General features: G+C 59.6%; 1 protein-coding gene across 2 annotated transcripts in view; it reads right to left on the reverse strand.

Moving 5' to 3' along the window:
• Positions 1–20,068: 20,068 nt before the first annotated feature.
• RUNX1 (RUNX family transcription factor 1) overlaps positions 20,069–25,191 on the reverse strand; it is a 188,925-nt gene continuing 183,802 nt past the window's right edge. For both annotated transcript variants that reach the window (XM_054713517.1, XM_054713516.1), the window contains one exon: positions 20,069–24,512. In XM_054713517.1, the coding sequence (XP_054569492.1) occupies positions 24,046–24,512 (467 nt within the window). In that variant the 3' untranslated portion in view covers positions 20,069–24,045. The remainder of the gene's footprint in view (positions 24,513–25,191) is intronic.

A 25,191-nucleotide genomic window follows, 5' to 3' on the forward strand; every position in this document is an offset into this window, starting at 1 on the left:
CCACCCTGCTCCCCCAGGGCCCCATCTCCTCCCTCAGCCTCCACAGCGTGGCGGTTACTGCTGACGGTCAACCATCCCCGAGACACCTCGGCAAGTCTCACCTCCACGAGGCGCAGGGGTCTGACTTGCAAAGCGAAGGTCATAAGCCATTTTTGTGAAAGAGACTCATTAACAACGTTACACACACTCATTATTTAAAAAAATATATATTTTATTGATTTCAGAGAGGAAGGGAGCTGGAGAGGGATATAGAAACATCAATGATGAGAGAAAATCATTGATCGGCTGCCTCCTGCACGCCCCACCCTGGGGATCAAGCCCACAACCCGGGCATGTGCCCTGACCGGAATCGAACCCGGGACCCTTCAGTCCACAGGCCAACGCTCTGTCCACTGAGCCAAACTGACTGAGCCAAGTCATTCTTAGGACGATGACTCAGGCTATGATGAGGGCAATTCTCCGGGGGAGGGAGGGAAAGTGAGTGGTCGCAGGTTCCACTGTAGGGGTGTCGGGGGGAGGCGGCCAGGGCTTCCCTGCAGGCCCACAGTCCTGGGTCAGCCGGACCGGCCCGGGACTGACACGCAGTGGGCGCGTCGTGTGACGGACACTCCTGCATGCCCAGCATCCTTAGAGCGAGCCACACGCCCCCTCGCCTCGTCCTCCTCACACGGCGTCCGTGTCCCGCAGAGGAAGTTACTGGAGGATGCGTCCCGGGGTTGTAGCGAGTAAGTGGTACAGGCAGGGCCTGAGCCCACGCTGCGTGGGCCGCCGGCTCTGGCCCTGCTCACGTGACCACTGGGTCCCCTGCCACCGGCTACATCCGCGAGGCTTAGGGAAGGGACTCACTGAGGTCACCCGCCCGTGACCCCCTGCACGAGGGTGACATGCACACCCACCCTCGGATCTCTCTGGAAGCCTCCCCTCTGACCTGCGGGCCCTGGGTGTCCCTGTGGCTCGGGCATCTGGAACAGTCGGCCCGGCTGCCTTCGTCTGTGGGGTGCAGTGAGAAGGTGCCACACTGGGTATCCTCAACCAACAGAAACCTGTCCTGTCCCAGCTCCGGGGCCAGAGTCTGGGATGGGGTGTCCGTGGTTCCTCCCAAGGCTGCGGGGAGACTGCCCCGGCTTCTGGGCGGGCAGCCGCTGTCGGTGATCTGGGCTGTGGCCCCGTCCCTCCAGCTCTGCCTCGTCTCCACACGCTTCTCGCTGTGTCTGCGACTCCACGGGGCGCCCCCTCACAGGACACCGGTTATGAGGGACCAGGGACCCCCTGCTCCAGCTGGCTTCCTCTCGCCCAATCACACCCGCAGACACGTGCGGACTTCCGGGCCAGGGCGCCGCTGAGGCCCCGGGGCACCGTGTCTTTCTGGAGGGACCCGCTGCGCCGTCACAGCGGCTTTGCGCGGAGTGGCCGTGAGCTCCGCGTCTCGCTGGGCCTCCCTGGACCTGCCAGGAGCGGGGTCACGGCCAGGCCACTGTGGCCGCAGGTAGCAGGGGGCGTGTCCGCGGGGCCGGGGCGGCTGCGAGAGGGACAGACACACTCACGGCCTGTGTCGCTCCCCAGGGGGTGACGGTTCTCGGCGCGAGGGCCTTGGGCCTCCCGGGGCAGAGGCCTGGGGCGGGCGGTGGAGCCTCTCCGTGGGCGAGGACCAGGGCCGCACTCGGCGAGCCGGGGTCACGGTGACTGGTGTCCCCTGGGCCTCAGAAGGTGACCTTTGGGGGCAGGGTCGGTGCGAGGTCATTCGTTGAGATGAGGCCGTGCTGGGGAAGGCGCACCCCTCCGGCCCCATGACGGTCCTCCGATTGGGAGGAGAAGAGATGCAGAGACGCGGGGAGGTGGCCGCGGGAGGACAGAGGGACGCCGGGAGGTCAGGTGACACAGAGACAGGGCCGGCAGTGACGCGCTGCCAAGCGGCGGGAGCCGGTCCGGCCTGGGAGCTGCAGGAATCGGGGGAGGTTCTGCGTGGAGTGTGGGCAGGAGCCGGCCCTGCGACCCGGGACCGTGGTGGCCAGCGCCGGGCACGTGCACTTCGTGGGCTGGGTCCGAGCCTGGGCGGCCGGCCCCGGCGCTCTGTGTGCCGCCTTCCCTCCGCGGGCAGCTGCGCGGGGTCTGGAAGCGTCACCCAGCGGTTCCTCGGGTGATGGGCACCTGTGGCCCCTCACGGCCACGTCGTTGCCACGCGAGGCTGCCGCTGAGCCAGGCCCGGGCTCGGCTCGGCCCCACGTGTTTCCATTTTCAGTTGAAATGAAGTTTGGACCGACTTGGGGCTGAGGGGACCTGGGCCAGAGCTGGGACCCGCCGCTGGGCGGGCCGCCGGGACTCGGTGGCGGGAGCTTCTCCGCGCTCTGGGCAGGGTTCCCCGCGGCAGCTGAGTTGTCCCCAGAGTGGACTTGCTGGGAGAGAGGGGTGACTCCGGCCACTGCGCAGGGACGCTCCCGGGCCAGGCCACAGCCGCGCCCGGACCTCCTTCCTTCCGCCCGGGCCTCGGCCCATGCCGCCCGGAGCACTGCCCGCCGCGGCCCTGCGGCTGCTGGGCTCTGTGTCCGTCTCCGCTCGGCGGTCACCCCCGCCCACCCTGGCCCTGAGCCCCTTCTCCAGCCTCACCCCTGAGCTCGGAGGAGGCCGAGGCGGGGAACCTGGCCAGCCAGGCCCCTGCTCCCGCCACATGGGTGCTGACTGCCACCACGGGGCCTCTTCTGTGGGCTAGGGTGCAGTGAGCTGGGCTGGTGCCCCCTTTGCTGGCTGCACCCCAACTTTCCCAAAGAGTGCTGACTGCGACCACCTCCCCCTGCCCGTGGGAGCCACTGCAGGTCTGTGCCCCGCCCCCTCCCATGACGCCAGGCCGGCCCAGGTTGAACATGCTATGAGTAAAACTGGAATGAAGAAAGCTTAGCGTGGGGCACACACTGTGTGTGTGTGTGTGTGTGTGTTGTGCGCTTTTAAAAAGGTATTTGTGCCCAGCTGGTGTGGCTCAATGGTTGAGCATCGACCTATGAACCAGAAGGTCAGGGTTCAGTTCCCAGTCAGGGCACAGGCCCGGGTTGCAGACTCGATCCCAGTAGGGCGAGTGCAGGAGGCAGCTGATCAATGATTCTCTCTCATCATTGATGTTTCTCCCTCCCTCTCCCTTCCTCTCTGAAACCAATTAAAAAATATAAAATATAATTTGTATGCTTATTTGTTTAAACACTTTGGTCTAGAGCAAGAAGTCCCTAACTGTGCCAGCCCCGAGCACTAAATCATGAGCACCGACAGCTCAACACCCACGGAGACCCACGGCGCCTCGGGGGCGAAGGCCTGCTGGTTCGCTGGGGCGGCGGCCCGGGCAGCCCTCAGGACGGGATTGCGCTGTCGGAGCAACATCCTCTTCCCTGCATGTCCGGAGGCGCGCTGGGCCGCGGGCGTGGGAGGCAGAGGTGTCAGCAACCCTGCACAGAGTCTCCAGGCAATTCATCCCGTTGGCCCGGCGCCTGGAGTCACAGTCAGACCTCGGCTTCTTCAAAGCCTTCTCGCCTCGGATCTTCCAAATAAAAAATAAATATGGAGGGCAATTACCTTCCCTTCGTCCCGTGGATGTGCGCAGGAGCGATGGGTCACCTGTCCGTGGAAGCACCCGCTCGCTTCATCCGGGAGGTATCGGCCACGGGTCTTGTGAACTCAATATCAACACCGTCCGTCTAGTTCGTGACGAAGAAGAGGGGGACTTGTGAAGCTCGGGGTTCATGCTTTCCTCTCTTCAGACGTGGTGGGCGTGCCCTCTCACCCAGCGCCTGCTTTCCTCACGTTACTGGGGTTACTGGGCGCATTGCTTGTGTCCCGCTGGCTTGCTGTGCTCGGAGCAGCCGCCAGGGGGCAGCCAACCCCAGTGCCTGGCCTGAGGCCGCCCTGGGCTGCAGCCGCTTGGGAACCTGCCTGGGAGGGGACAGGTTATGGGATGAGGTCGCCCTCTGGGCTCCACACAAAAGCACTTGTCCTGGAGGGAAGCCGAGCCCCACTGGTCCCGTCATGGGGAGCCGTGAGCCTGACCAGACCTACAATTCCTCCATGGGGTCTGGGCTTGGGAGCGAGGGAGCCCTGTGCACGGCCGTCCCGCTGTTTCTAGTCTGAGGGGCTGGATCAGGGCTCCGAGTGTCATTCCAGTCACAGTCCCCTCGGGCGACCTCGGGCGACACAGACAGCCCACCCAGCCCTGTGGGTCCCGGGTGAAACCACTGGCAAACGCTGCCTTCCCCTCGGGCCACGGGCTGCCCACGGAGCCCAGCAGAGGGGGTCCCCCTGGGGTCCCTCTTTCAGGGCTCTGAGTCACTGGGGAGCGTGGGGGGCGTGGGGGGCGTGGTGGCCGAGGCCCTAGGGGGTGCTGGCTCCTTGGAGACGTGACTTGACCGAGACAAAGGGACCGGGAGCCTTGGTGGCTTTGTGGCCCCGTCCAGGCCACATAACTGAGCGGCAGCTCTGAGCACTGTGCCAGCCATGCCTGGTGCCTGCCGTGCCCGGTGCCCGCCGTGTCCGGTGCCAGCCATGCCTGGTGCCCGCCGTGCCCGGTGCCCGCCGTGTCCGGTGCCAGCCATGCCTGGTGCCTGCCGTGCCTGGTGCCTGCCGTGTCCAGTGTCAGCCATGCCTGGTGCCAGCGATGCCTGGTGCCTGCAGTGCCCGGTGCCCACGGTGCCCGGTGCCAGTGATGCCCAGTGCCCATGGTGCCCGGTGTCCGCCGTGTCCGGTGTCAGCCATACCTGGTGCCTGCCGTGCCCAGTGCCAGTGATGCCCAGTGCCCACGGTGCCTGGTGCCTGCCGTGTCCGGTGTCAGCCATACCTGGTGCCTGCCGTGCCCAGTGCCAGTGATGCCCAGTGCCCACGGTGCCTGGTGCCTGCCGTGTCCGGTGTCAGCCGTGCCCGGTGCCCGCCGTGCCCGGTGCCAGCATTGCCCAGTGCCCATGATGCCCGGGCCTGCAGTTCTCATCCTCTGCGGGGTGTGGGGTCGCAGGGGAGACGAGGCAGTGGCCCACACAGGACACACGGAGACACGCGACTGCGGACGTGATGCTGCGGTTCACAGAGCTTCCACATCCGATGTCACCTCGGTTGTGCCTCTGGGAGGCCCAGGAGGCAGCTGGGACGGGGGAGGGCGGGCGGGGAAGGAAGAGAAGTGGGGGCTGTGAGCGAGGACCGGGGGAGCCTGCTCTCCCCTCAAAGCCGCCACCTCCCCCTGCGGCCCCTCCCGCCCTCCGTCCTCCCGGATGGGAACGCTGAGGGTTCAGGAAGCAGGGTCACGGGTCTTCACCACAGACACGCACACAGCCCAGGGCAGTGTGTCTTTATTTTTTATTTTTTTGAAAGATATTTTTATTGATTTCAGAGAGGAAGAGAGAGGGACAGAGAGAGAAACATCAATGATGAGAGAGAATCATGGATCATCTGCCTCCTGCACGCCCCACACTGGGGATCGAGCCCGCAACCCGGGCCTGTGCCCTGACCGGGAATTGAACCTCCTGGTTCATAGGTCGATGCTTAACCACTGAGCCACGCCGCCGGGCTTAAATGTATTTAAGTGTCAGAATCACTGCGGACACGCACACGCGTGTATATGACCTTTTACTTCCTGCGTCAGCACGTGCTGGCGGGCCAGGACCTGCCTTGTAAAGCTCCACGTGACCATGGCAGTTTGGGGGAGACCCCCCACTTTCTACTCCTGGAGAGACGGCGCCCGAGGGCTGGTGACTTGGCGAGTTCCCTGCTGTTTGGAGGTGAGGCTGAAGCCCCGTCCGCCTTCCTGACCTGTGCGGGGTGGGCACGGGGGTCACGCGTAGAGGAGCTGCCAGCTGGCTCTCAGCTGAGCTCTAGTAGCGCGATGTCTTCCGGGCACCACACGGTTCCTCTTCCTCTCCCTGCCACTCGCTCCTGGAGTGTGAGGGGGCAGGTGCTGGCCAGAGGGCCGGGACCCCTGTGCAGGCGGCCGGGGGGACCCATGAGCAGGTGGCTGGGGGGACCTGTGTGCAGGCGGGACCTGTGTGCAGGTGGAACCCAAAGCAGGTGGGACCCGTGTGCAGGCGGCCGGGGGACCCGTGTGCAGGTGGGACCCGTGTGCAGGCGGCCCGGGGGACCTGTGTGCAGGTGGGTCTTGTGAGCAGGTGGGCCCGTGTGCAGGTGGGACCCGTGTGCAGTTGGGACCCGTGTGCAGGTGGGACCTGTGTGCAGGCGGCCCGGGGGACCCATGAGCAGATGGCTGGGGGGACCTGTGTGCAAGTGGGACGTGTGTGCAGGTGGGACCATGTGCAGGTGGGACGTGTGTGCAGGTGGGACCATGTGCAGGTGGGACCTGTGTGCAGGTGGGACCATGTGCAGGTGGGACCTGTGTGCAGGTGGGACTTGTGTGCAGGTGGGACCTGTGTGCAGGTGGGCCCGTGTGCAGGTGGGACTTGTGTGCAGGTGGGCCTTGTGTGCAGGTGGGACTTGTGTGCAGGTGGGACTTGTGTGCAGGTGGGACCGTGTGCAGGTGGGACTTGTGTGCAGGTGGGCCTTGTGTGCAGGTGGGACTTGTGTGCAGGTGGGACCGTGTGCAGGTGGGCCCGTGTGCAGGTGGGACTTGTGTGCAGGTGGGACTTGTGTGCAGGTGGGACCGTGTGCAGGTGGGCCCGTGTGCAGGTGGGACTTGTGTGCAGGTGGGACCCGTGTGCAGGTGGGACCGTGTGCAGGTGGGCCCGTGTGCGGGTGGGACCTGTGTGCAGGTGGGCCCGTGTGCAGGTGGAACTTGTGTGCAGGTGGGACTTCTGTGCAGGTGGGACCGTGTGCAGGTGGGACTTGTGTGCAGGTGGGACTTGTGTGCAGGTGGGACCGTGTGCAGGTGGGCCCGTGTGCAGATGGGACCCGTGTGCAGGCGGCCCGGGGGACCCATGAGCGGATGGCTGGGGGGACCTGTGTGCAGATGGGACTTGTGTGCAGGTGGGACTTGTGTGCAGGTGGGACCGTGTGCAGGTGGGCCCCGTGTGCAGGTGGGCCCGTGTGCAGGTGGCCGGGGGCCCTGGTGCGCACCTCCCTGCTGCCCCCTGGCCCGCCCTCTGCGCAGGCTCTGAGCCCCCTGCAGGCAGCGGACAGCCCTCATGGGGATGCTGTCAGCTCCCGAGGGCTCTGTGTCGGAGCCAGGCGCCAGCTTCAGGCAGCAGGCAGGGGAGGCAGCGGCCGGCTCCCTGGGGTGTGCCCGTGCCCAGCAGGGCCCTCCGCGGGAGCAGGAAGGTCCCAGGGAGGCGGGCATTCGGGTGGAGAGCGGTGACTGGCCACAGCCCAGGGGACCGGCCCTGGCCTGTGCGTGGGGACGAGGCTGGCGGGCTCTCAGCGCTCGGACGGCGGAGAACACTGACCCGCACCCCAAGGACCCCATCTTTCTCGCTCGCTGACCTGTGTGTTAACAGCTCTCAGTTATGAACAACGTCATGTTTTAAATCCCCTCCACGAAAGGTGTGGCGGGGTGCCCCCTCCTGCCGTGGGAGCGCCTGCAGCGCGTCCTCCCTCCTGCCCCTCCGCACCCGCGCCCACGCCCACGCCCACGCCCACGCCCACGCCCACGGTCTGTCTGGTTAAGGACACGTCGGCCGACCAGGCCCAGGTGTGAGGGTCCGCCGGGCGGTGGAGAAAATGCCTGGGCTCGGTGCGCTGTGGAGGGAGGGAGAGCTTTAATGCTGGCGGGACAGCGACCAGGGGGGGGGGGGGGGCTGGGACACGTGCCCAGCGGATCCCTAGGTCTCTTTCTGAGGCTCTGAGGGGCCAACGGGCCCACATTCCTGGGTCAAGAGGCCACGCTCCTGGCCGCAGAGCCGCCGCCCATGGACCTCGCGGTGCCCCAGGCCCCGGGGAGCCCGCAGGCCCCCAGGACAGGCAGCGCCGGTAAACAAGGCCGCCCCTCCCCTCTCCCCTCCCCGGTGACCGGCAGGCCGGCTCCCGGTTGGCACCGAGAACATGGCTCAGACGTGCAATCAGGCCCAGGGAGCAGGTAAGGACTGGTTCCCAGCGAGGGAAGCACAGCCAATGCTTTGGACTGAACGCCGTGTGCGTGTCTTGCTGCGGCTTGCAGACGGCGCTAATTAGCCCGGAGCCAAGTGGGGCAACCCTGAGGAGCGCGGCTCTGCTCATCTGATTCAGACGACCTGGGAGGGGGCGCGGGCCTGGGACCTGGGGCCCGGGATGAGTGGGGCTGCTGGGGCGTGGGAAGAGCTCGCTCCAGATGGCTGGGGCAACGTTTGGAACGGCCAACCTGTTGGTCAAGCAAACAAGTGGGCAGACCTTGCCCGCCGGGCTCAGTGCCCTGGCTGGGGAAGGAGGCACCTGGACGCCGGTCCTGGCTGTGCCTGGACGCTTCCCTGAGGCCTCGGGCCAGCGAAGCCGTCTGCGCTGCAGCGTCTCGTCTGTGAGGTGGGTACAGGGCAACCATCCTGTGGGAGCAAATGAGATGAGGGTGATGTGCGGACACGGGCCCTGGTCGGATCCCTGCAAGGCCCTGGCCGGGGGGCTGGCCGGCGGGTGGGGAGAGAGGAACGGGTCGCAGATGGACACATTTCCCCGAGGGCAGAACAGCTGCAGGCGGCCCAGGGCACCCAGGAGAAAGGCCAGCCTGCCTAGCCGAGGCCCCGGGAGGGCAAAGGCCCTTCTCCTCGGAGCTGGTCCTCCGTGGAGACCCACTGTGCCCCTTCCGCCTGGCCCCTCTCCCGCAGAGCACCCCGGGGTCAGCCCTCCGCTGGGCCTGAGCTTCCTGGACACACCTCTGGCACGGTCCCCGCCACACTGTCGCCCTGCCCGGGTCCTGGCCGCTCCCCACCGCTCCAGGAGGCCCTGAGGGCAGGCGTGGGTCTCACAGTGCTGAGTCTCCAGAAGAGAGCTCCCTCCCAACAAATATTTGCTGAACCCAACGGAGCCCTTTCTTTATGAAGCACTGACACCACCAGAGGGCGGGGGCCGCCCCGAAGTCACATGCCCATCGGCAGACGCGACCCATGCCGCGCAGGCAGGCAGGTCGGGCACGGCCAGGCCCGCGTCCCGCGCTCCGTGGGTCGGAGACGGGAGACTATGACGCTGACCCTTCAACGGAGGAGGAAATGACCCAGGGCTGCTCCACACCCTTGACCTCCTTCCCCAGTCGCCTCCTCAGATCTCACCTCTCCACCCAGTTCCCACCCAGCCACCTGCTCCTCGGAGTCGCTGATCAGATCGCTCTGTCCCCACAGGTGGCAGTGTGTGCTGGTTGGCAGCCACCCACCTGCGTTCCGCGGGGGAATGCGCCCACGTGGCTCAGCTGTCGCGGACGTCACAGGGAGCACGCCTGGACGGTGGGATGCAGCCACTGCTGCTCCGTGGCTGCGCCCACGCGGCGTGTCCTGGGGTTCGGGTGGCACGGCCCCCCTGCCTCTGCCACAGAGCCTGGCTCGAGTAGCTGGCTGGGTCCTGCCCAGGGCCGGGCTGGGTGATGACTCTTTGGTCCTTTGGTGCATGTCCAGGTCCTCTCCCTGCAGCTGATGAGGATGTTTCTAGTGTACCCCTGGGACCACCTGTCGGCATCCTGCTATTGGGGATGAGGCTGGGGGCCCCCGCTCCGAAGTCCCCCACCGTGGTCTCCGGGGCATTAGAGGTGAGAGTCGACAGCCGCCCTCCATGCCTGGACCTAGAGGGGAGGGCGAGAGGGCTCACCCTCTCCCTTCAAGCCAGGGCTATCTGGCGGCCATCGTCTCCCATGGGGGACTGAAGGAGAGGTCCTAACAAGAGACCGACGTCTGGTAACCCAGGGAAAACTGAAATGCATATCCCAGCTGGAAAACAAACCACGCAGGTGTTCCTGCTCACACCGGCATGTCCACCACCAGGCTGGGGCTTTTCTGAGAGCGGGCTGGGCTAAGAGGCACAGAGAGCCACTGGCGGGGGGGTTGAGTGAGCTTGGCCGAATTCGACTCCAACGGGAAAGTGCGGCCAGCGGTTAAGAAACCCTGGCTTGCTCTGTTGTTTTCAGATGGTTTGGCCGGGGGTAGGAACGATACCATCTTGGATGAGTCACTGAACTTATCAATATTTCAGTGTCTTCATCTGTGTGCTGCGGACAATCACCATCTCCACCTACACACCCAGCCCTACTTCTGGGGGCAGACGCGAAGAGCCAGTGAGGTAAGGGGCTTCTCTTTGACCTGTGAAACGGTGTGCCATGTGGACCTGTCGTACCTCGGTCGACTGGGTCTTGGGTGTCTAAACGTCAGCTCTCCGTTCCAACACTCAAATCTATTTAGTTTTTGTCCTGAAGTATATGTGGGCACATAAAAACGCACCAGTCACAACGTGTGGTGCAGCCTGATGGGCAGGAACCCAGAGGCAGAGCATTATCAGCGCCAAGAAGCCCCTCCTGCCTCCTCCCCGCACTGCGCCCCCGTCCGTCCTCGAGGTGACCACTAGCCCCGCCTTTCAAACCTCCGATCCCTTTTTTCCTGTTTGGGACTTTGTACACGGAATCATGCTGTGTGTGTTCTTTGTTTGTTTAGCTTCTTAACCTTATGTTTGTGGGAAAGATCTGTTGCTGAAGCAGTCCTTTATGGATTTTGATTACTGCACAGTATCCTGTTGTATAACTAGACCACAATTTATACTGTTCTAATTGATTGGTTGACTATTGATTATTGACTGGTTAACCCATTCAATGAATTCTTGGAACAAACCCAGCTTGACCTGGTGTGTTATCTTTTTTTTTTTTTTTATATTGATGGATTCAGTTTGATCATATTCTATTCTTTTATCTCTCTGCTTGTGCCTGTGACTGCTTTGTTTTTCTTTTCTGCCATGTTCTTTTCAGGTTTTGGGATCAAGATTATTCTGGCTGCTTTCGTCCTCCATATGTACTTTTAATTTGAAGAACCTGCATTTCAGCCTGGCTATTTCTTTTGACCCGTCTCTTAATTCCCGAATCCTCTCTTCAGCTGCCTCTCATTTTCGGTTACATTTATCAGTTCAGTTCTTAATTCCAGTTCAAGTATTTTTAAATCGTGGCCTTTTCTCTTTCTTTTTATGCTTTCAAGTTGTCAGCTGAGGATCTACATATAGCCATATACATTTCTTGCGTTTATTAATTAGATTAGGGGTCCGGTGCATGAAATTCGTGCACAGGGGGCAGGGGGTGGGTCCCTCAGCCCGACCTGCACCCTCTCCAATCTGGGAGCCCTCAGGGGATGTCCTACTGATGGCTTAGGCCTGCTCCCCGTGGTTCTCTGCTCTCTGCAGACCTGCCTGCTTGATGCCACCACAGGCCCTGGTGTCGGCTGTCTGTGGGGGCCCTGCCACTTCCAGGGGCAAGCAGGGCCCTGCTGTCTGCTCGCTCACTGCCGGCAACGTTCCCGCCCTGGACCCGGCTGCTTGCGCACCTGCTGGCTCAGAGCACCTGGGTCCCAGGGATGTTCCCGCACCACCCCCAGCTGCTCTGTGCCTGCGCGCGTAGGCCTGGAGTGGCTGGGGGGGGGGTCGTTCCGGGACCCCCCCTGCTCCAGGCCTATGCGCAGGCCTACAGGCTCAGAGCAGCCTGGCTCCTGAGGACGCCTTTCCCCGGGACGCAGGCCGCTTGGTGCTGGCACGCGCATAAGTAGGCACAGGGCGGGAACATCCACCGCGTTGCCATGGAGATGCAGCAGATGTTCCCGCCCCACCCCTGGCTGCTCTGCACCTGTGTATGAAAATTAACCCTCCATCTTTGTTGGGTTAATTTGCATACTCGCTCCTGATTGGCTGGTGGGTGTTGCGGAGGTATGGTCAATTTGCATATTTCTCTTTTATTGGTGTAGATATAGTTCAAGTCCATCTCTGGTAACTTCTGTGGGGCTGTCCCTTTATCTGTGCTTTCTGTTGGTTGTCAGTTATTTGTTCTAGCATTTTGGTGCATCAGGGAGTTTGGATTGAACACCAAGGATTGTGTGTAAAAGTTGTTGCTATCACTTGAGGCTCTGGATGCTTTGGGAGCCAGTAGACTTCAGAGAAATTTACCTTAATCCAGGCAGATATTGAGGTGATTAGAGTCTGGGCCTCAGTATTTGTGAGGCTGTAATCCCAAGTGCAGCTCTCTGCACACCTCAGCTGAAATTCTGGGCCCCTTGTCAGCACCTGTTGCACCTCTCTTCCGTAAAGGGCCCTTCACCCTGACTCTTGTCCCTGTGCTTTGTAAGACCAACAGAAGTATTGTAGCTCCTCAGAATTCTCGAGAAACAAAAAATACCTGGAGGGGAAAAGCAACATCAGTGCCAGTGTCAGACTCACCTCCCTTCTTGCGTCTTTTCCTTTCATTCTAAGACATTGGCTTCTTAGGTATCTGCTGCCTTGGTTTGATATGTCTTCAAACACACACACATGCACATGCACACGCACACACACACATGCACACGCACACACATACACACACATGCACACGCACACACACATACACACGCACGCTTTGACGATTCCTTAGTTGTTCCCTGTGGGGGTGGGTGTTGACTGTATTACACGGCTCCACTGCAGGCAGAAATCTTTCAAAATCTGCTTTCCACATTCCAAATGCATCGCTCCTTCTAACGCCAGGCTGGGCGGCCGGGCATACTCCCGAGAACCAGCTCCGGAGAAGACTGCATTGTGTTTCTGCTTTCAGAAAACACATCGCTTGACCTCAGAGCTTCTGGCACTTCATTTCTTTCCCTCCAGCCTCACGTTTCCTCGTCTTTGTTCCCAGGCACCTGCGTCTGGGTGAGAAGTGCGGACGCTGTCCCAACGTCCAGACCGGAACTCGATGTTGACTTGGAAGGTGTTTCCCGGAAATCACAGGTGAGCCTGTGGAAACGCTGCCGTTGAGCAAGGCGGCCTGGTCCCCAGGCTGTCCGTGACTTTGGAGGCACGCTTTGTACTTGGAGCTCTGGCAGCCCCCGGGGAAGTGCTGTCTGTGGGCTCTGACTCCCCACCCTGACTTTCTGATGGTTTCTTTTGTCAACATGACCAACTAATTGTGAGTCAGAGTTATGGCATCTCCAGAATGACACATGCAGAGGCTCAGACCTGCACCCTTTCAAATGTAGCCTCATTAAAGGGAGGTGCTCAGCCTTGTAACATGCTGGGAATAGCGCCGAGTCCTCCATTCAAGGCATTCTTGTACACACGGTAGGACTCATTGCTAAGACAGGACGGGAGCTGCCTAAGGGGTCATGCTAAAAGAACTGCCATTTCCACTCGCAATGATGCATCTGATAAGGGCTGATGTCGGAAATTTATAAAGAACTTATAACACTCAACATTGAAAAAACAAACAGTCCAATTAAAAAGTGGGCAAAGGACCCGAATAGACACTTCTCCAAAGAGGACATACAGATGGCCAATAGACATATGAAAAGATGGTCAATGTCACTAATCATCAGAGAAATGCAAATAAAAACCATCATGAAATATCTCCTCACACCTGTCAGAATGACTATCATCAATAAATCAACAAACAGCAAGTGTTTGAGAATGTGGAGATAAGGGAACCCTTGTGCACTGCTGGTGGGAATGCAGACTGGTGCGGCCACTGTGGAAAACAGCATGGAGTTTCCTCAAAAAAATTAAAACTGGAACTGTCTTATGACCCAGCAATTCCACTTCTGGGAATATATCCAAAGAAACAAGAAACACTAATTTGAAAGAATATATACCCCCCCCCGTCCCCTATGTTCATTGCAGCATTATTTACAACTAGTGGACCCAGAGTCAAGTCCCCACCCACCCACATGCACCTCAAAATCACGCAAGACCCAGACCCAGCCCGCCCCCCCATTGGGCTAGATCCAGACCTGGCCGGTCCCACCCTTGTCAAGCCCTGCCGGGCAGGGGGCACAGCCTCAGGTCCTCTGGCCGGGTGCTGGGGCCGGGGGGCACACCTTGAGGTCCCCCATCAAGCCCCGCCGGGCAGGGGGCACAGCCTCAGGTCCTCTGGCCTGGTGCTGGGGTGGCGGGGGCGCACCTTGAGGTCCCCCATCAAGCCCTGCCAGGCAGGGGGCATGGCCTCAGGTCCCCTGGTCCAGTGCCAGGCAGGGGGCATGGCCTGAGGTCCCCCATTGCCAGGGTTCTTGTCCCAGCATTACAAAGGGTTCAGCAATCTGAAGAAAGGCTGTGTGTAGATTCAATAAGGAGTCCAAAGATGACAGTTAGTTTTGAAAGGCATTGGGGGTCAGAGGAGCTTCAGCTAAAGGAGCTAAAAACTCCCCTTGTCTCAGGACCCCTTGCTTTTTATTAACACAAGTTATCCTAAAGCAAGGTGGAGATAATACACTTCAAAGGGTAGGGTACAGAAGCATTGTCAGTTTGGGGTTTGGCCAACAGGAGGCAATAACATGCAGATTGAGATGCCCTGAGCTGTCTGGCAGCAGACAATCATCCTATTCAGGTTTGGGGGGAGTGCCCTTTAGCCATTCCAACAGGTGATTACATACGTGACTCAGCCTTTGTTGAGCCCCCAAGTTTCATCAACCTTTTGATAAAACTCTTGTAATTATGACATGCTAGAACTGGCTCCCGGCACCCCATCCAGCCCTGCCAGGCAGGGGGTGCAACCTGAGGTCCCCTGTCAAGCCCCACAGAGGCGGGGGGGAGGGGTGGACACAGCCTCAGATCCCTGCTGACTGTTCATTAAGGCTCGTTACGGGAACTCAGCCTCCGCTGTGGGTGCAGCCATCTTTGTGGCGGAGTGACGGTCAATTTGCACATTCCCTCTTTATTAGATAGGATAGCCAAGATTTGGAAGCAGCCCAGGTGCCCATCAGTAGATGAGTGGATAAAAAAGCGGTGGTGCATTTACACACCGGCATACTGCTGGGCCATAAAAACAAGGAATCTTACCTTTTGCAACAGCACCGATGGATCTGGCGAACATCATGCTAAGTGAAATAAGCCAGTCGAGAAAGACAAGTGCCATATGATGTCACATATATGTAGAATCTAATGAACAAAATAAACGGACAACACAACAAAAAGAAACAGACTCAGAGAGAGCAGGCTGCCAGCTGTCAGAGGGGAGGGGCTCGGGGAGCTGGGTGAAAAGGTGAAAGGAATGAGCAAGAATCCTCCCCAAACTTGTAGACACAGACATCAGCATGGTGGTTCCCAGAGGGGACGGGGGTGGGGTGGGGGGGAGAAGAGGGTACAGAGGGGATAGGAGGAGACGTGACTTGGGGTGATGAACCTACCTCACAATGTACCATGGTGGATTAGAGAACTGTGCACCTGAAACCTATATAATTTTATTAACTAGTGTCACTTCAATAAATTCAATAAAAAAGTATAAAAGAAATAAAAGGTAAAGTACAGTATGTCTTGAAGTGACAAGGCCGAGAGCTGAGAATGCCTTTGATCCTTATGGGGCTCATAAACAGGGCAGAGCACCTGCAGAGCTATATTCCCGTATGCAAATGTCGGGAGGGACCCAGCGGCGGCTCAGGACTGCCCTTCACCCCAGGGAGGCCGGGGAGGAGGCTACGTCCATCAAACTTTTTACAAACTTTTTACGGCGTGAAGCCAGCTTTCTTTCCTCCTTCATAACCAACGAACGGGAGTCTGGCTCAAGCCTTGCTTTTCCCGTGGGGCCTGAACCCATCCTTACAGACACGGGTTCACGAAAGAAGAAAGAGATGGTGGACACCCAGAGGAAGAGTGTTTTGCTTCCGAGTGAATTCTGTGGTTGCTGCCACCTTATGTTACTCTGGTGAAGGGGGAACACCTGTCTCCTCCCCACCCCCCCGCCACCACAGACCTGTACCCCTTCTTTTAAAAAATATATATTTTATTGAGGTCAGAGAGAAAGGGAGAGGGAGAGAGAGAGAGAAACATCAATGATGAGAGAATCATTGATCGGCTGCCTCCTGCACACCCCACACTGTGGATCGAGCCTGTGCCCTGACGGGAATGGAACCTGGGCCTCCTGGTTCACAGGTCGATGCTCACCCGCTGCGCCATGCGGTTGGCTTGTCCCCCTTCCTCATCTTGACCGGTAACCCTCCGGAGTCATCGCTGGGCAGCCTGCTTGTCTCTGTCTCGGGAGCGGCCAGAAGCTCACATACAGCGCAGGGGCGTGGTCAGGGCTGTGGTAAGAGACGGTCAATGGAAGTGCGTAACTGTGTGCCGTCCACCCCCATGGGATCCGTCCCTCCCAGCAGCACGTGGGCGTCTGTCCCTTCGCTGACCCCGAGGGGCCAGGTCTTGGGAAGAAGCAGACTTCACGGTGCGTGAGGCTCACAGGCCGGGAATGCGGGGTCTGCAGCGGTTTAGCGGTTGCCGGGGACTCTTCCTCCCACTCCCACGGCGGCCGCAGGGATCGATTGTCCCGGGACGGGTCTGTGCACAGACGCCACGGGGACCTCGGACTGGAGCAAAGTCTGTGGAGCCCAAAGTGAGTGACCTTATGCCTGAAGCCCTTGGTCCCCACCTGCCCCCCTACATCCCCCAAACGCTCGCAAGGGGCTCTTCGGGGCGGCCCGGCAAGGGTTTGGACGGCTCCCCGGTGGCAGTGACTGGGGTGCTGCTCTGAGCGTCTGGACAGAGGGTGTGGGAGGCAGGCGTCCGGGCCAGGTCACTGCTCCTCCCCCGGGGGCCCGGCGCCCGGGCGGAGCCCCCGAACCGTGGCTTTCTGTGTCGCCCCGAGCCTGGCCTGCAGTCGCACTTACCACGCCTGTGGTTTCTCTGCAGGCCGGCTCTCCTCCCCTGCAGCACGTGAGCGCTTCGGAAGGTGCTGGAACCTCTCCGCACCACGGCCTGGCTCACACGCCGCCAGAGACAGCGGCGGCCTCGCTCCTCCCTGGCGAGTCTCGGGCTCCCTCCTCCGACGGCACGAGGTCCCGACCCCAGAAACCTACGTCAATAAAACCTCCCGAAAGAGTGATCGGCAGCACATCGTCTTTCTGAACCGCAGTTCCCTTAAGTGTGCAAACATCCCAGCAGAGGGCACGCGTGCACGCCGAGGCCTCAGAGGGCTGTTCCATGCAAGACGCCAGGGCGGCGTGGTGCCCGCCAGGAAGGGCGGTAGAGGGGGTGGCACAGCCGTGTGCCGGCTGAAGGAGGCCGAAGTGCCGATGGGGAAGCGGAAACGCTGCCTTTCGCGTGGAAGTGGGTGAAACATGTGCTGTGCACTGTGGGTACGGAAAGCCTGCAAGGCAGGCACAGAACAGCTGACAGCCCCGCCAGGCGTGGGTGGGAGGAGTGGAACGGTTCAGTTTTTTGTCAGGTGTTGTTTACATTCTTATTTTATTGCATTTATTGGGGTGACACTGGTTAATAAAACCACAAAAGTTTCAAGGGCACAACCCAACGAAACCTCATCTGCACACTGCCTTGTGTGCCCATGGCCCCCAGCAAAGTCTCTTTCCGTCCTCATATATCCCCTCCTGTGCCCCCCTCCCCCCCACCCCTTCCCCTTTGGCAGTTACCACACTGTTGTCTGTGTCTATGTGTTAGTATATATATAACTAGAGGCCCGGTGCATGAAATTCATGCCCTGGAGGGGGGTCCCTCAGCCCGGCCTGCCCCCTCTCACAGTCCAGGAGCCCTCAGGGGCGGGAGGCGACCTGGTGATCATGGGAAGGCGACGCCCCATCACACCTCTGCTGCTGCCACTGCCGGCAGCGCAAGCCTCGGCCGGCCCTGGTTATGTGAGCCTCAGGTGGCCCTGGGCGGCTGGGCAGCCACCATCTGAGGCTTGCCTGTGCCTTGGGCGTCGGCTGGACAGCTGCCATCCAATGCTTGCCCGCGCCTCAGGCCGGCCCTGGGTGGCTGGGGGGCTGAGGGGACTCGGGGACTCCAGAGGCAGGTGTGAGGCCTTGCTGCGTGCCTGCAGCTCCAGCAGGGCTGAGGGGACTGGGTGCCACCATCTTGTGGCTGTGGGCACCGCCATCTTTGAGGGCGTGGCCGTCAATTAGCATATTCTTTCCTTATTGGCTGTGGGTGCTGCCATCTTTGAGGGTGGGGCAGTCAAGTAGCATATTCCCTCCTTATGAGATAGGATACAGATGTGGTCTTTTTGCTTAATCCCTCCACCTTTCTCCATCCAGCCCCCAAACTCCCTCCCCTCTGCCCGCTGCCTGTCTGTTCTCTGTCTCTGTGAGTCGGTTTCTACTTTGTGAAGTTATTTTGTTCATTAGATTCCACATGTATGTGAGAGCATGTGGTAGGGTTTCCATTTTTGATGTGTGGCCCCACCTTGTGCATTTAGCATGCACTGAGCATGTGTTATGTGCCAAGCTCTAACGTGTTTGACACGCGTGAACTCATTTAAGTGCCATCACTGGAAACGGTCTTACTGCTCCATCGAGAAGAACGAGGGCACTAGTTCCACTTGTTCCCTCATGTGACTGGGCACCCCCCGGGCAGCCTGACCCCTGGGGTCACGCTCTCGGCCGCCCCCGGCCTCCTTCCTGACCACAGGTGACCGGTCCTTCCCCCGCTTCCCGCCTCGCTCAGTAGCCCTCACTTCCATGTCGCTAGTTTCTCCTCATCCCGCTCGCTTCCGTTCCTGACATCCTTTGTGGCCACATTTAAGACCACGAGACGACGGTGACAAGAACTGGGAAGGAGCGTCAGACCACGTTCTTGGCTGAGAGGTAACGTGGGGGGCACAGGTCTTGGGGCTGAAACTCTAATATAATTTGCAGGGCGGGAGGGGAGGAAAGCACTTCCTGAAACTCCCGCCACCGTCAGGCTGCCTCCCGGGATTTACAGAAAGGGAGCCGCCACGGGACTGGCCTCAGGTTGAACACATTCCCTGTCCACGTCGTGTTTGCAGAGCCCACGTGATCCTCTCTCCCTCTTCCTTCTGTTCGTGAAGACAAGCGGGAAAGCCTGCTCTGGGCTCCTGAGCCCCAGGGAGCAGCCCTGGGAACCGGGCCTGCGCTCGGCCAGGGCCCTCAGAGCCAGGCGGCTGCTGGGAGGGGCTGCCCCCAGGCCCGGTGCTGTGTGTGGCGTGGCTTCCTTTGGCTCAGCCCTGCACGTCAGAGAAAGACGGAACCTCGGGGACCGGGCATAGGCACCTGCCACACTGTTTACCTGCCTCTCACTAGTGATCACATGGGGCTCACAGCAGACACTGTGGGACAGAGTGAGGCTCCGAGGTTCCTGGGCAGCGGCAGTCCAGACACTGGGACACCCTGCATAGTGTGGGCACGTGGGCTGGGCATGAGGCTGGGCATGAGGGCTGGGCACGAGGGTTGGGCACAACGGCTGGGCACAAGGCTGGGCATGAGGCTGGGCATGAGGGCTGGGCAGGAGGGCTAGGCATGAGAACTGGGCATGAGTCTGGGCACGAGGGCTGGGCACGAGGGTTGGGCATGAGGGCTGGGCATGAGGGCTGGGCACGAGAACTGGGCACGAGTCTGGGCACGAGGGTTGGGCATGTGGGCTGGGCATGAGGGCTTGGCATGAGGCTGGGCATGAGGCTGGGCATAAGAACTGGGCATGAGGCTGGGCATGAGGGTTGGGCATGAAGGCTAGGCACGAGGTTGGGCACCAGGGCTGGGCACGAGGGCTGGACACAAGGGCTGGGCACCAGGGCTAAGCACAAGAACTGGGCATGAGGCTGGGCACGAGGGCTGGGCACAAGGGCTGGGCACGAGGGTTGGGCACGAGGGCTGGGCACGAGGGTTGAGCACGAGGCTGGGCACAAGGGCTGGGCACGAGGGTTGGGCACGAGGGATGGGCACGAGGGTTGGGCACGAGGGCTGGGCATGAGGGCTGGGCACCAGGATTGGGCACCAGGGCTGGGCACGAGGGTTGGGCACGAGGGCTGGGCACGAGGGCTGGGCACGAGGCTGGGCACGAGGGCTGCTCGGCGGACGGAAAGAGGAAGGGGCCACTCTGATCATGTGGGACCAGGGCCCGAGGCCCGCCCTCCTGTGCCACTGGAAACACCCTGGAGAGGCCTGGGTGAAGCCTCCAGCCCCTCTGGCCTCAAGTCCCTCAGGAAGGGGTGTCTGAGCCGCGGGAGGAGCCCCCTGCGCAGAGCCCGCCCCACAGAGTGGCCGCCGCCGCCGAGGACCGCCCAGCGTGGCCGCCGTTTCAAGAGCCGTCCCGCTGTCGCTTCGATTTGAAAGTTTATTTCCCACTGATGGTTACACATCCAGAACAGCACACAGAACCAGCGGTTCATTTTCCTTCAAACAAAAGTGAACTTAAAAAAAAATTGGAACCATGCTGTTAGCTCTTTATAAAAGCGGATAAAAAGTATTTGTTTTAAAGTCTGAAATAAACAAAGGAGAAAGAAGCAGTTTTGTCTACAGTATTGAGCAAACATAAGAAAACGTCCTTAGAAGCACACACAAAATTGAAAAAAGTTATCGTATTAACAATATTTGATAATGAAGCTTAAAATCTATTTACAGACATAAATACAATGAACTTGGTGGATGCAACTCTCCTGGAAGGAAAAGAAACCCAACGAGCAGCCTCGTGGACCCTGACCCGGCGAGGGGCGAGGAAAAACGCCCGAGACAAACAGACCCCCCACAGCTGTGCGCTGCCCTGAACCGAGGCGGTTTGTTCAGACGTCAGAACTGCTTTCTGCGACCAGGGTCAGACTGACGTTCGGGGTGTAACAGACCCCAACCGGGTCACCCCGAAAAGAAAAACCACCCAAACCGAGAAGCACGGGGGCGGGATGTTCCGAGGAAACAGGGACGGACAGAAACCCGCCATGGAAATGGCAGGACGTGGAGCGAAACCATTCGCTTCCCGTCTAGCGAGAGCCGTTCTGTCCGTGGGCACCGACCCGGGCACAGACCCGGCAGCCCAGCTCTGCCTGTCACCGGCCTGGCAGGCTCCGGCCCGGGCCGCGGGCAGCACCCCAGCAGGAAGACGCCGACTCGCGGCTCCTTTACGGGGCGCAGGGGAGCGGCTCCTCCAGTTTGGACTCGGTGTTGGGGTGGGGTGGATGCTATTTCCCAAACAAAAGAAGGGGGAGATGGGGAGAGAGAAAGTGGGAGAAGCTAAAGGGGCAAAGAGGGAGAGAAATGTAAGTGCAGAGATGGCTTCTCTCATTTCTCTCCCCCGGCACGAGGGCTCCGGAGACATCGGCTTTGCCAGTATCGGCTGCCGGCCTCCCCGAGGGAAGGGCCGCCTAACGTTCCCGAGGCAGCGAGAGCCGCCCTCGGGGGAAGGCATTAGGTGCGCCTCCATCGCCCAGGCAGCTGGCCTCCGACTCACTTCTTCCGGAACAATCAAACACCGAACGTGCTGGAAGGGGCCTCCGGACGGCCGACCCGCGGGCCTAAGGACAGTGAGCAGCCCTGCTCACGCGTGACCCCAGATGGAAGGTTCACGCAGCAGGCGACCTGACTCCCGTGAGGACACTCGGCTGATTTCCAGCTGGAATATCTTCAGGGACCAGAAATGAACAACCACCATTTTTCCCTTCCTTTCCCCCAGCATTTTGTCAGGGTAGATGTGGCCCTGGCCGGTGCTGGAAAGAACATTTAAATTCAATGCGGGGTAAACGGGCTAACTTAGCCGCTAAAGGTTCTTTTCAGAAATGAACATTTTAAATCGACTGACAGGTAATTTGCCTGCCAAAAAGAAAAGAAAAAAAAAAAAGAGCAATGTAGAATAAAACAGGAAAATGAATGCTGGAGGGAGAACTGTGTCTAAGATGAGAACGGCCCTGGCCTGGGTTTCCCCGAGCTCTGCCTTCGCTCTTTTCTAGATAATCTTGACCTCACAAGACACACGGCCTTCTCTTACCTCTCACCAAAGTGCTACTGCGTTTGCGTAAAACAGCATATCCAGGGCGGGCAACAGTCGGGGCACAGCGCTCGCGTGGCAAATAATACAATAATGAATAAATAACAATACAAGAATAAACTCTGTGTTTTGCATATTCACAACTGTAAACCCACGTTCCCCACCCCTGGATAGAGAAGAAAACTAAAAAAACAAGTTGTTTTAAATAAACTCAGCTGTCTCTGCTGCCTGCAGCCGAAGATCTTTCTAACGTGAACCCTCACATTTACAGAATAAAAACCACTGTTCTCAAGTCCTGCTCAAACACTCCTCTGAGCTGACCTGAAGTCGTGCCTACGAGTCGAAGAGGTACATCCAACGGCCTCCGGTCGTTCTGAGCGCACACGCGCGGAAGTCAGCAGTTAGTATTTGCGAGTTGTAGTATCCGTGCGCCCTGACCGAATCCTCCAGTTAAAACAGTGCCATCAGTTTACAGTGACATTGGCTACGCTTGACTTGCAGCCATGGGCAGCAGTGGTGACACGGATCTTTCCGGTCACATGACGCGCAGGTCAAAGTGCACCCTCCCTCCCCCTAGGGGAGGGTCTCAGCCTGGGGACAGCAACGCGAAGGTGGGTGGTTAGTGAGCAGCACGGGATGGGGTCCTGCACAGGGGGGCTGATGCTGTCCCAGGGGACCCCAGAGACAGAGGGAGACTGGCTCGCACAGCCCGCTGCTGGGCCCGTCCTGGCCGAGACCCTCAGTGGGCAAAGGCACCCAGCCCAGGCCCTCCCACCCCCAGCCTCGGGGAACAGCCACTCGTCTTACTCTGGGTGAAGGAGCAGGCACTGCAAGAGAGGGGTATTTTCTTAAAGCTAAAAGCCACTGCATTCTGGATTCGGAAGGTCTCCTTCCTCCCCCAGAACCCAGCACGGAAGGAGCCCCTGAATTCACGGATTTGGTTCCCACCTGGACACTGCTCCCCCACACGGCTGACTTTGGATTTGTTCTGAAATTACCAAGAGGCACGCAGTGAGCGGATCCCTAGGCCGACAGGAAGTCCTCGCCAGAGGGGCCGTTCCGGCGTCCGCTGAGCCCTCTGCGGCCAGGCCTGACCTTCTCTGCTTCCAGGGCGGGAGTACGATCGCAGAGCCTTTGTGGGGCTCGGCAGAAAACGCCCGCCTCGGGCCTTCGGACCCTCGGGATCTAAAAGGCTATGAAAACATGGCTGCATTAGCTACCAACTCGTCTGATTAACATGAAAGGAAGTTTAATGTAAACAATATGTAGGTAACCACGTGATCACATTACCATCCTTTTTCCCAGCCTTCTTCAATGTGATACATTTAACTTTGGCTACTATTTAAGAAAAAAAAGAAGAGAATGTAGTACTTGATATTTTTCTTCTTAATATAAGTACATTTAAATAATAAAAAAAGTACCAACACATACGTAACTGTCTACACATCAAGATACATAAATATCTAGGGATTCCTCGTGGGAATACAGTAGTTGAAAATGACCCAAAGCTGTAGCTGTTTCTTTAAAAAAAAACAACAAAAAACCACAACTACACAAAAGTCCAAAAGAAAAGTTAAATAAAACTTACAAGAAAAGGAATCATATTTTTTTTCAATTGTCATAGTAAGAAAGAAGCAAGCTCAAATTTATATATATATATAAAAATAAAACCACCCCAAATGCAAATACGCATTTTGCAATTTATAAGGTGCTGGAAAAGAACATGAAAAATACAAACTCGATGCCAGACAGGATGAGTCGCATCCCCCAACCCTGAACCAAAATTTCATCCTCTTTGGAATAAACATCTTGGTTAAAAAGTGAAGTCAGGGTATAAAATCTTTCTTTTATTCACAGCATTGCTAATTCAGAAGCATTCACAGTTTTCCTCTGGAATCTTCCTGTTTGCCTCCCAGCGGCCCACGTGGCCGGACGGTCACGCTCTGCAGACGGCGGGCTCTGAGGGCGCTGGAGGCCCGCGGCGATGGTGGCCCCGGCCGGTCCAGATGGTGCCAGCGGCGATGGTGGCCCCGGCCGGTCCAGCTGGAGGCGCGGGGATCCTGGCCGGTCCAGCTGGTGCCAGCGGCGATGGTGGCCCCGGCCGGTCCAGCTGGAGGCCTGCGGCGATGGTGGCCCCGGCCGGTCCAGATGGTGTCAGCGGCGATGGTGGCCCCGGCCGGTCCAGCTGGAGGCACGGGGATCCTGGCCGGTCCAGCTGGAGGCCTGCGGCGATGGTGGCCCCGGCCGGTCCAGCTGGAGGCCCGCGGCGATGGTGGCCCCGGCCGGTCCAGCTGGTGCCAGCGGCGCGGGGGTCCGGCCGGCCCGGGCTCAGTAGGGCCGCCACACGGCCTCCTCCAGGCGCGCGGCGGGCATGGTAGGCGAGTTGCTGTGGCGGCCCTCGGCCTCGCCCGCGTCGCTGGGCGTGGGCAGGCTGGGGTTGAGCAGCGCGGCGCCCGTGGACGCGTTGGTGCAGGGCGGCAGGATGCGCGGCGGCGAGCGCTCGCCCACCACGGAGAACTGGTAGGAGCCGGCGGACGCGCCGTAGTACAGGTGGTAGGACGGCGAGCCCGCCTGGAAGGGGCCGCCCTGGGCCTGCGAGGAGCCGGGGTAGGGCGGCGGCAGGTACGTGTGGTAGCGTGTGGCCGAGCCCATGGCCGACATGCCGATGCCGATGCCCGAGGTGACGGGCGTCGGGGAGTAGGTGAAGGCGCCCGGGTAGTGCATGCGCGGGTCCGAGATGGAGGGCAGCGCCGGGAACTGGCGCGGGTCGCCGAAGGCCGTCAGCTCGGGGGCCGCTGCGGGGCAGGAAAGCATTGCATGGTGAGAGGAGAGCTCAGGGGGCCCTCGCCCTCGCTGCCAGCCCACCCGCAGGACCATTACCCAGAATGCCACTGCCCAGGGAGGTGGGGAACTACCCAGAATGCCGCTGTCCAGGGTGATGAAGGACTACCCAGAATGCTGCTGCCCAGGGAGGTGGGGGACTACCCAAAATGCCGCTGTCCAGGGTGATGAGGGCCTGCCCAGAATGCCGCTATCCAGGGAGGTGGGTACCTCCCAGAATGCCGCTGTCCAGAGTGATGAAGGACTACCCAGAATGCTGCTGTCCAGGGAGGTGGGGACCTCCCAGAATGCTGCTGTCCAGGGTGATGGGGGACTACCCAGAATGCTACTGCCCAGGAAGTCGGAGGATAACCCAGAATGCTGCTGCTGGGTCAGGTGGGACACTAGGCAGAATACTATTGCCAAGGAATTGAGGACCTCCCAGAATGCTGCTGCTCAGGCAGCTGGGAGACTACCCAGAATGCTACTGCCCAGGAAGCTGAAAATAACCCAGAATGCTGCTGCTCTGGGAGATGGGGACTTCCCAGAATGCTACTGCCCAGGAAGCTAGGAGAGTACCCAGAATGCTGCTGCCCAGGGAGATAGTATGATAATATATAGTAAAAGAAGAGAATATATGCTATCCTACCTAAT

This window comes from Eptesicus fuscus, chromosome 3 (genome assembly GCF_027574615.1).
Source record: "Eptesicus fuscus isolate TK198812 chromosome 3, DD_ASM_mEF_20220401, whole genome shotgun sequence".
NCBI classification, from domain to species: domain Eukaryota; kingdom Metazoa; phylum Chordata; class Mammalia; order Chiroptera; family Vespertilionidae; genus Eptesicus; species Eptesicus fuscus.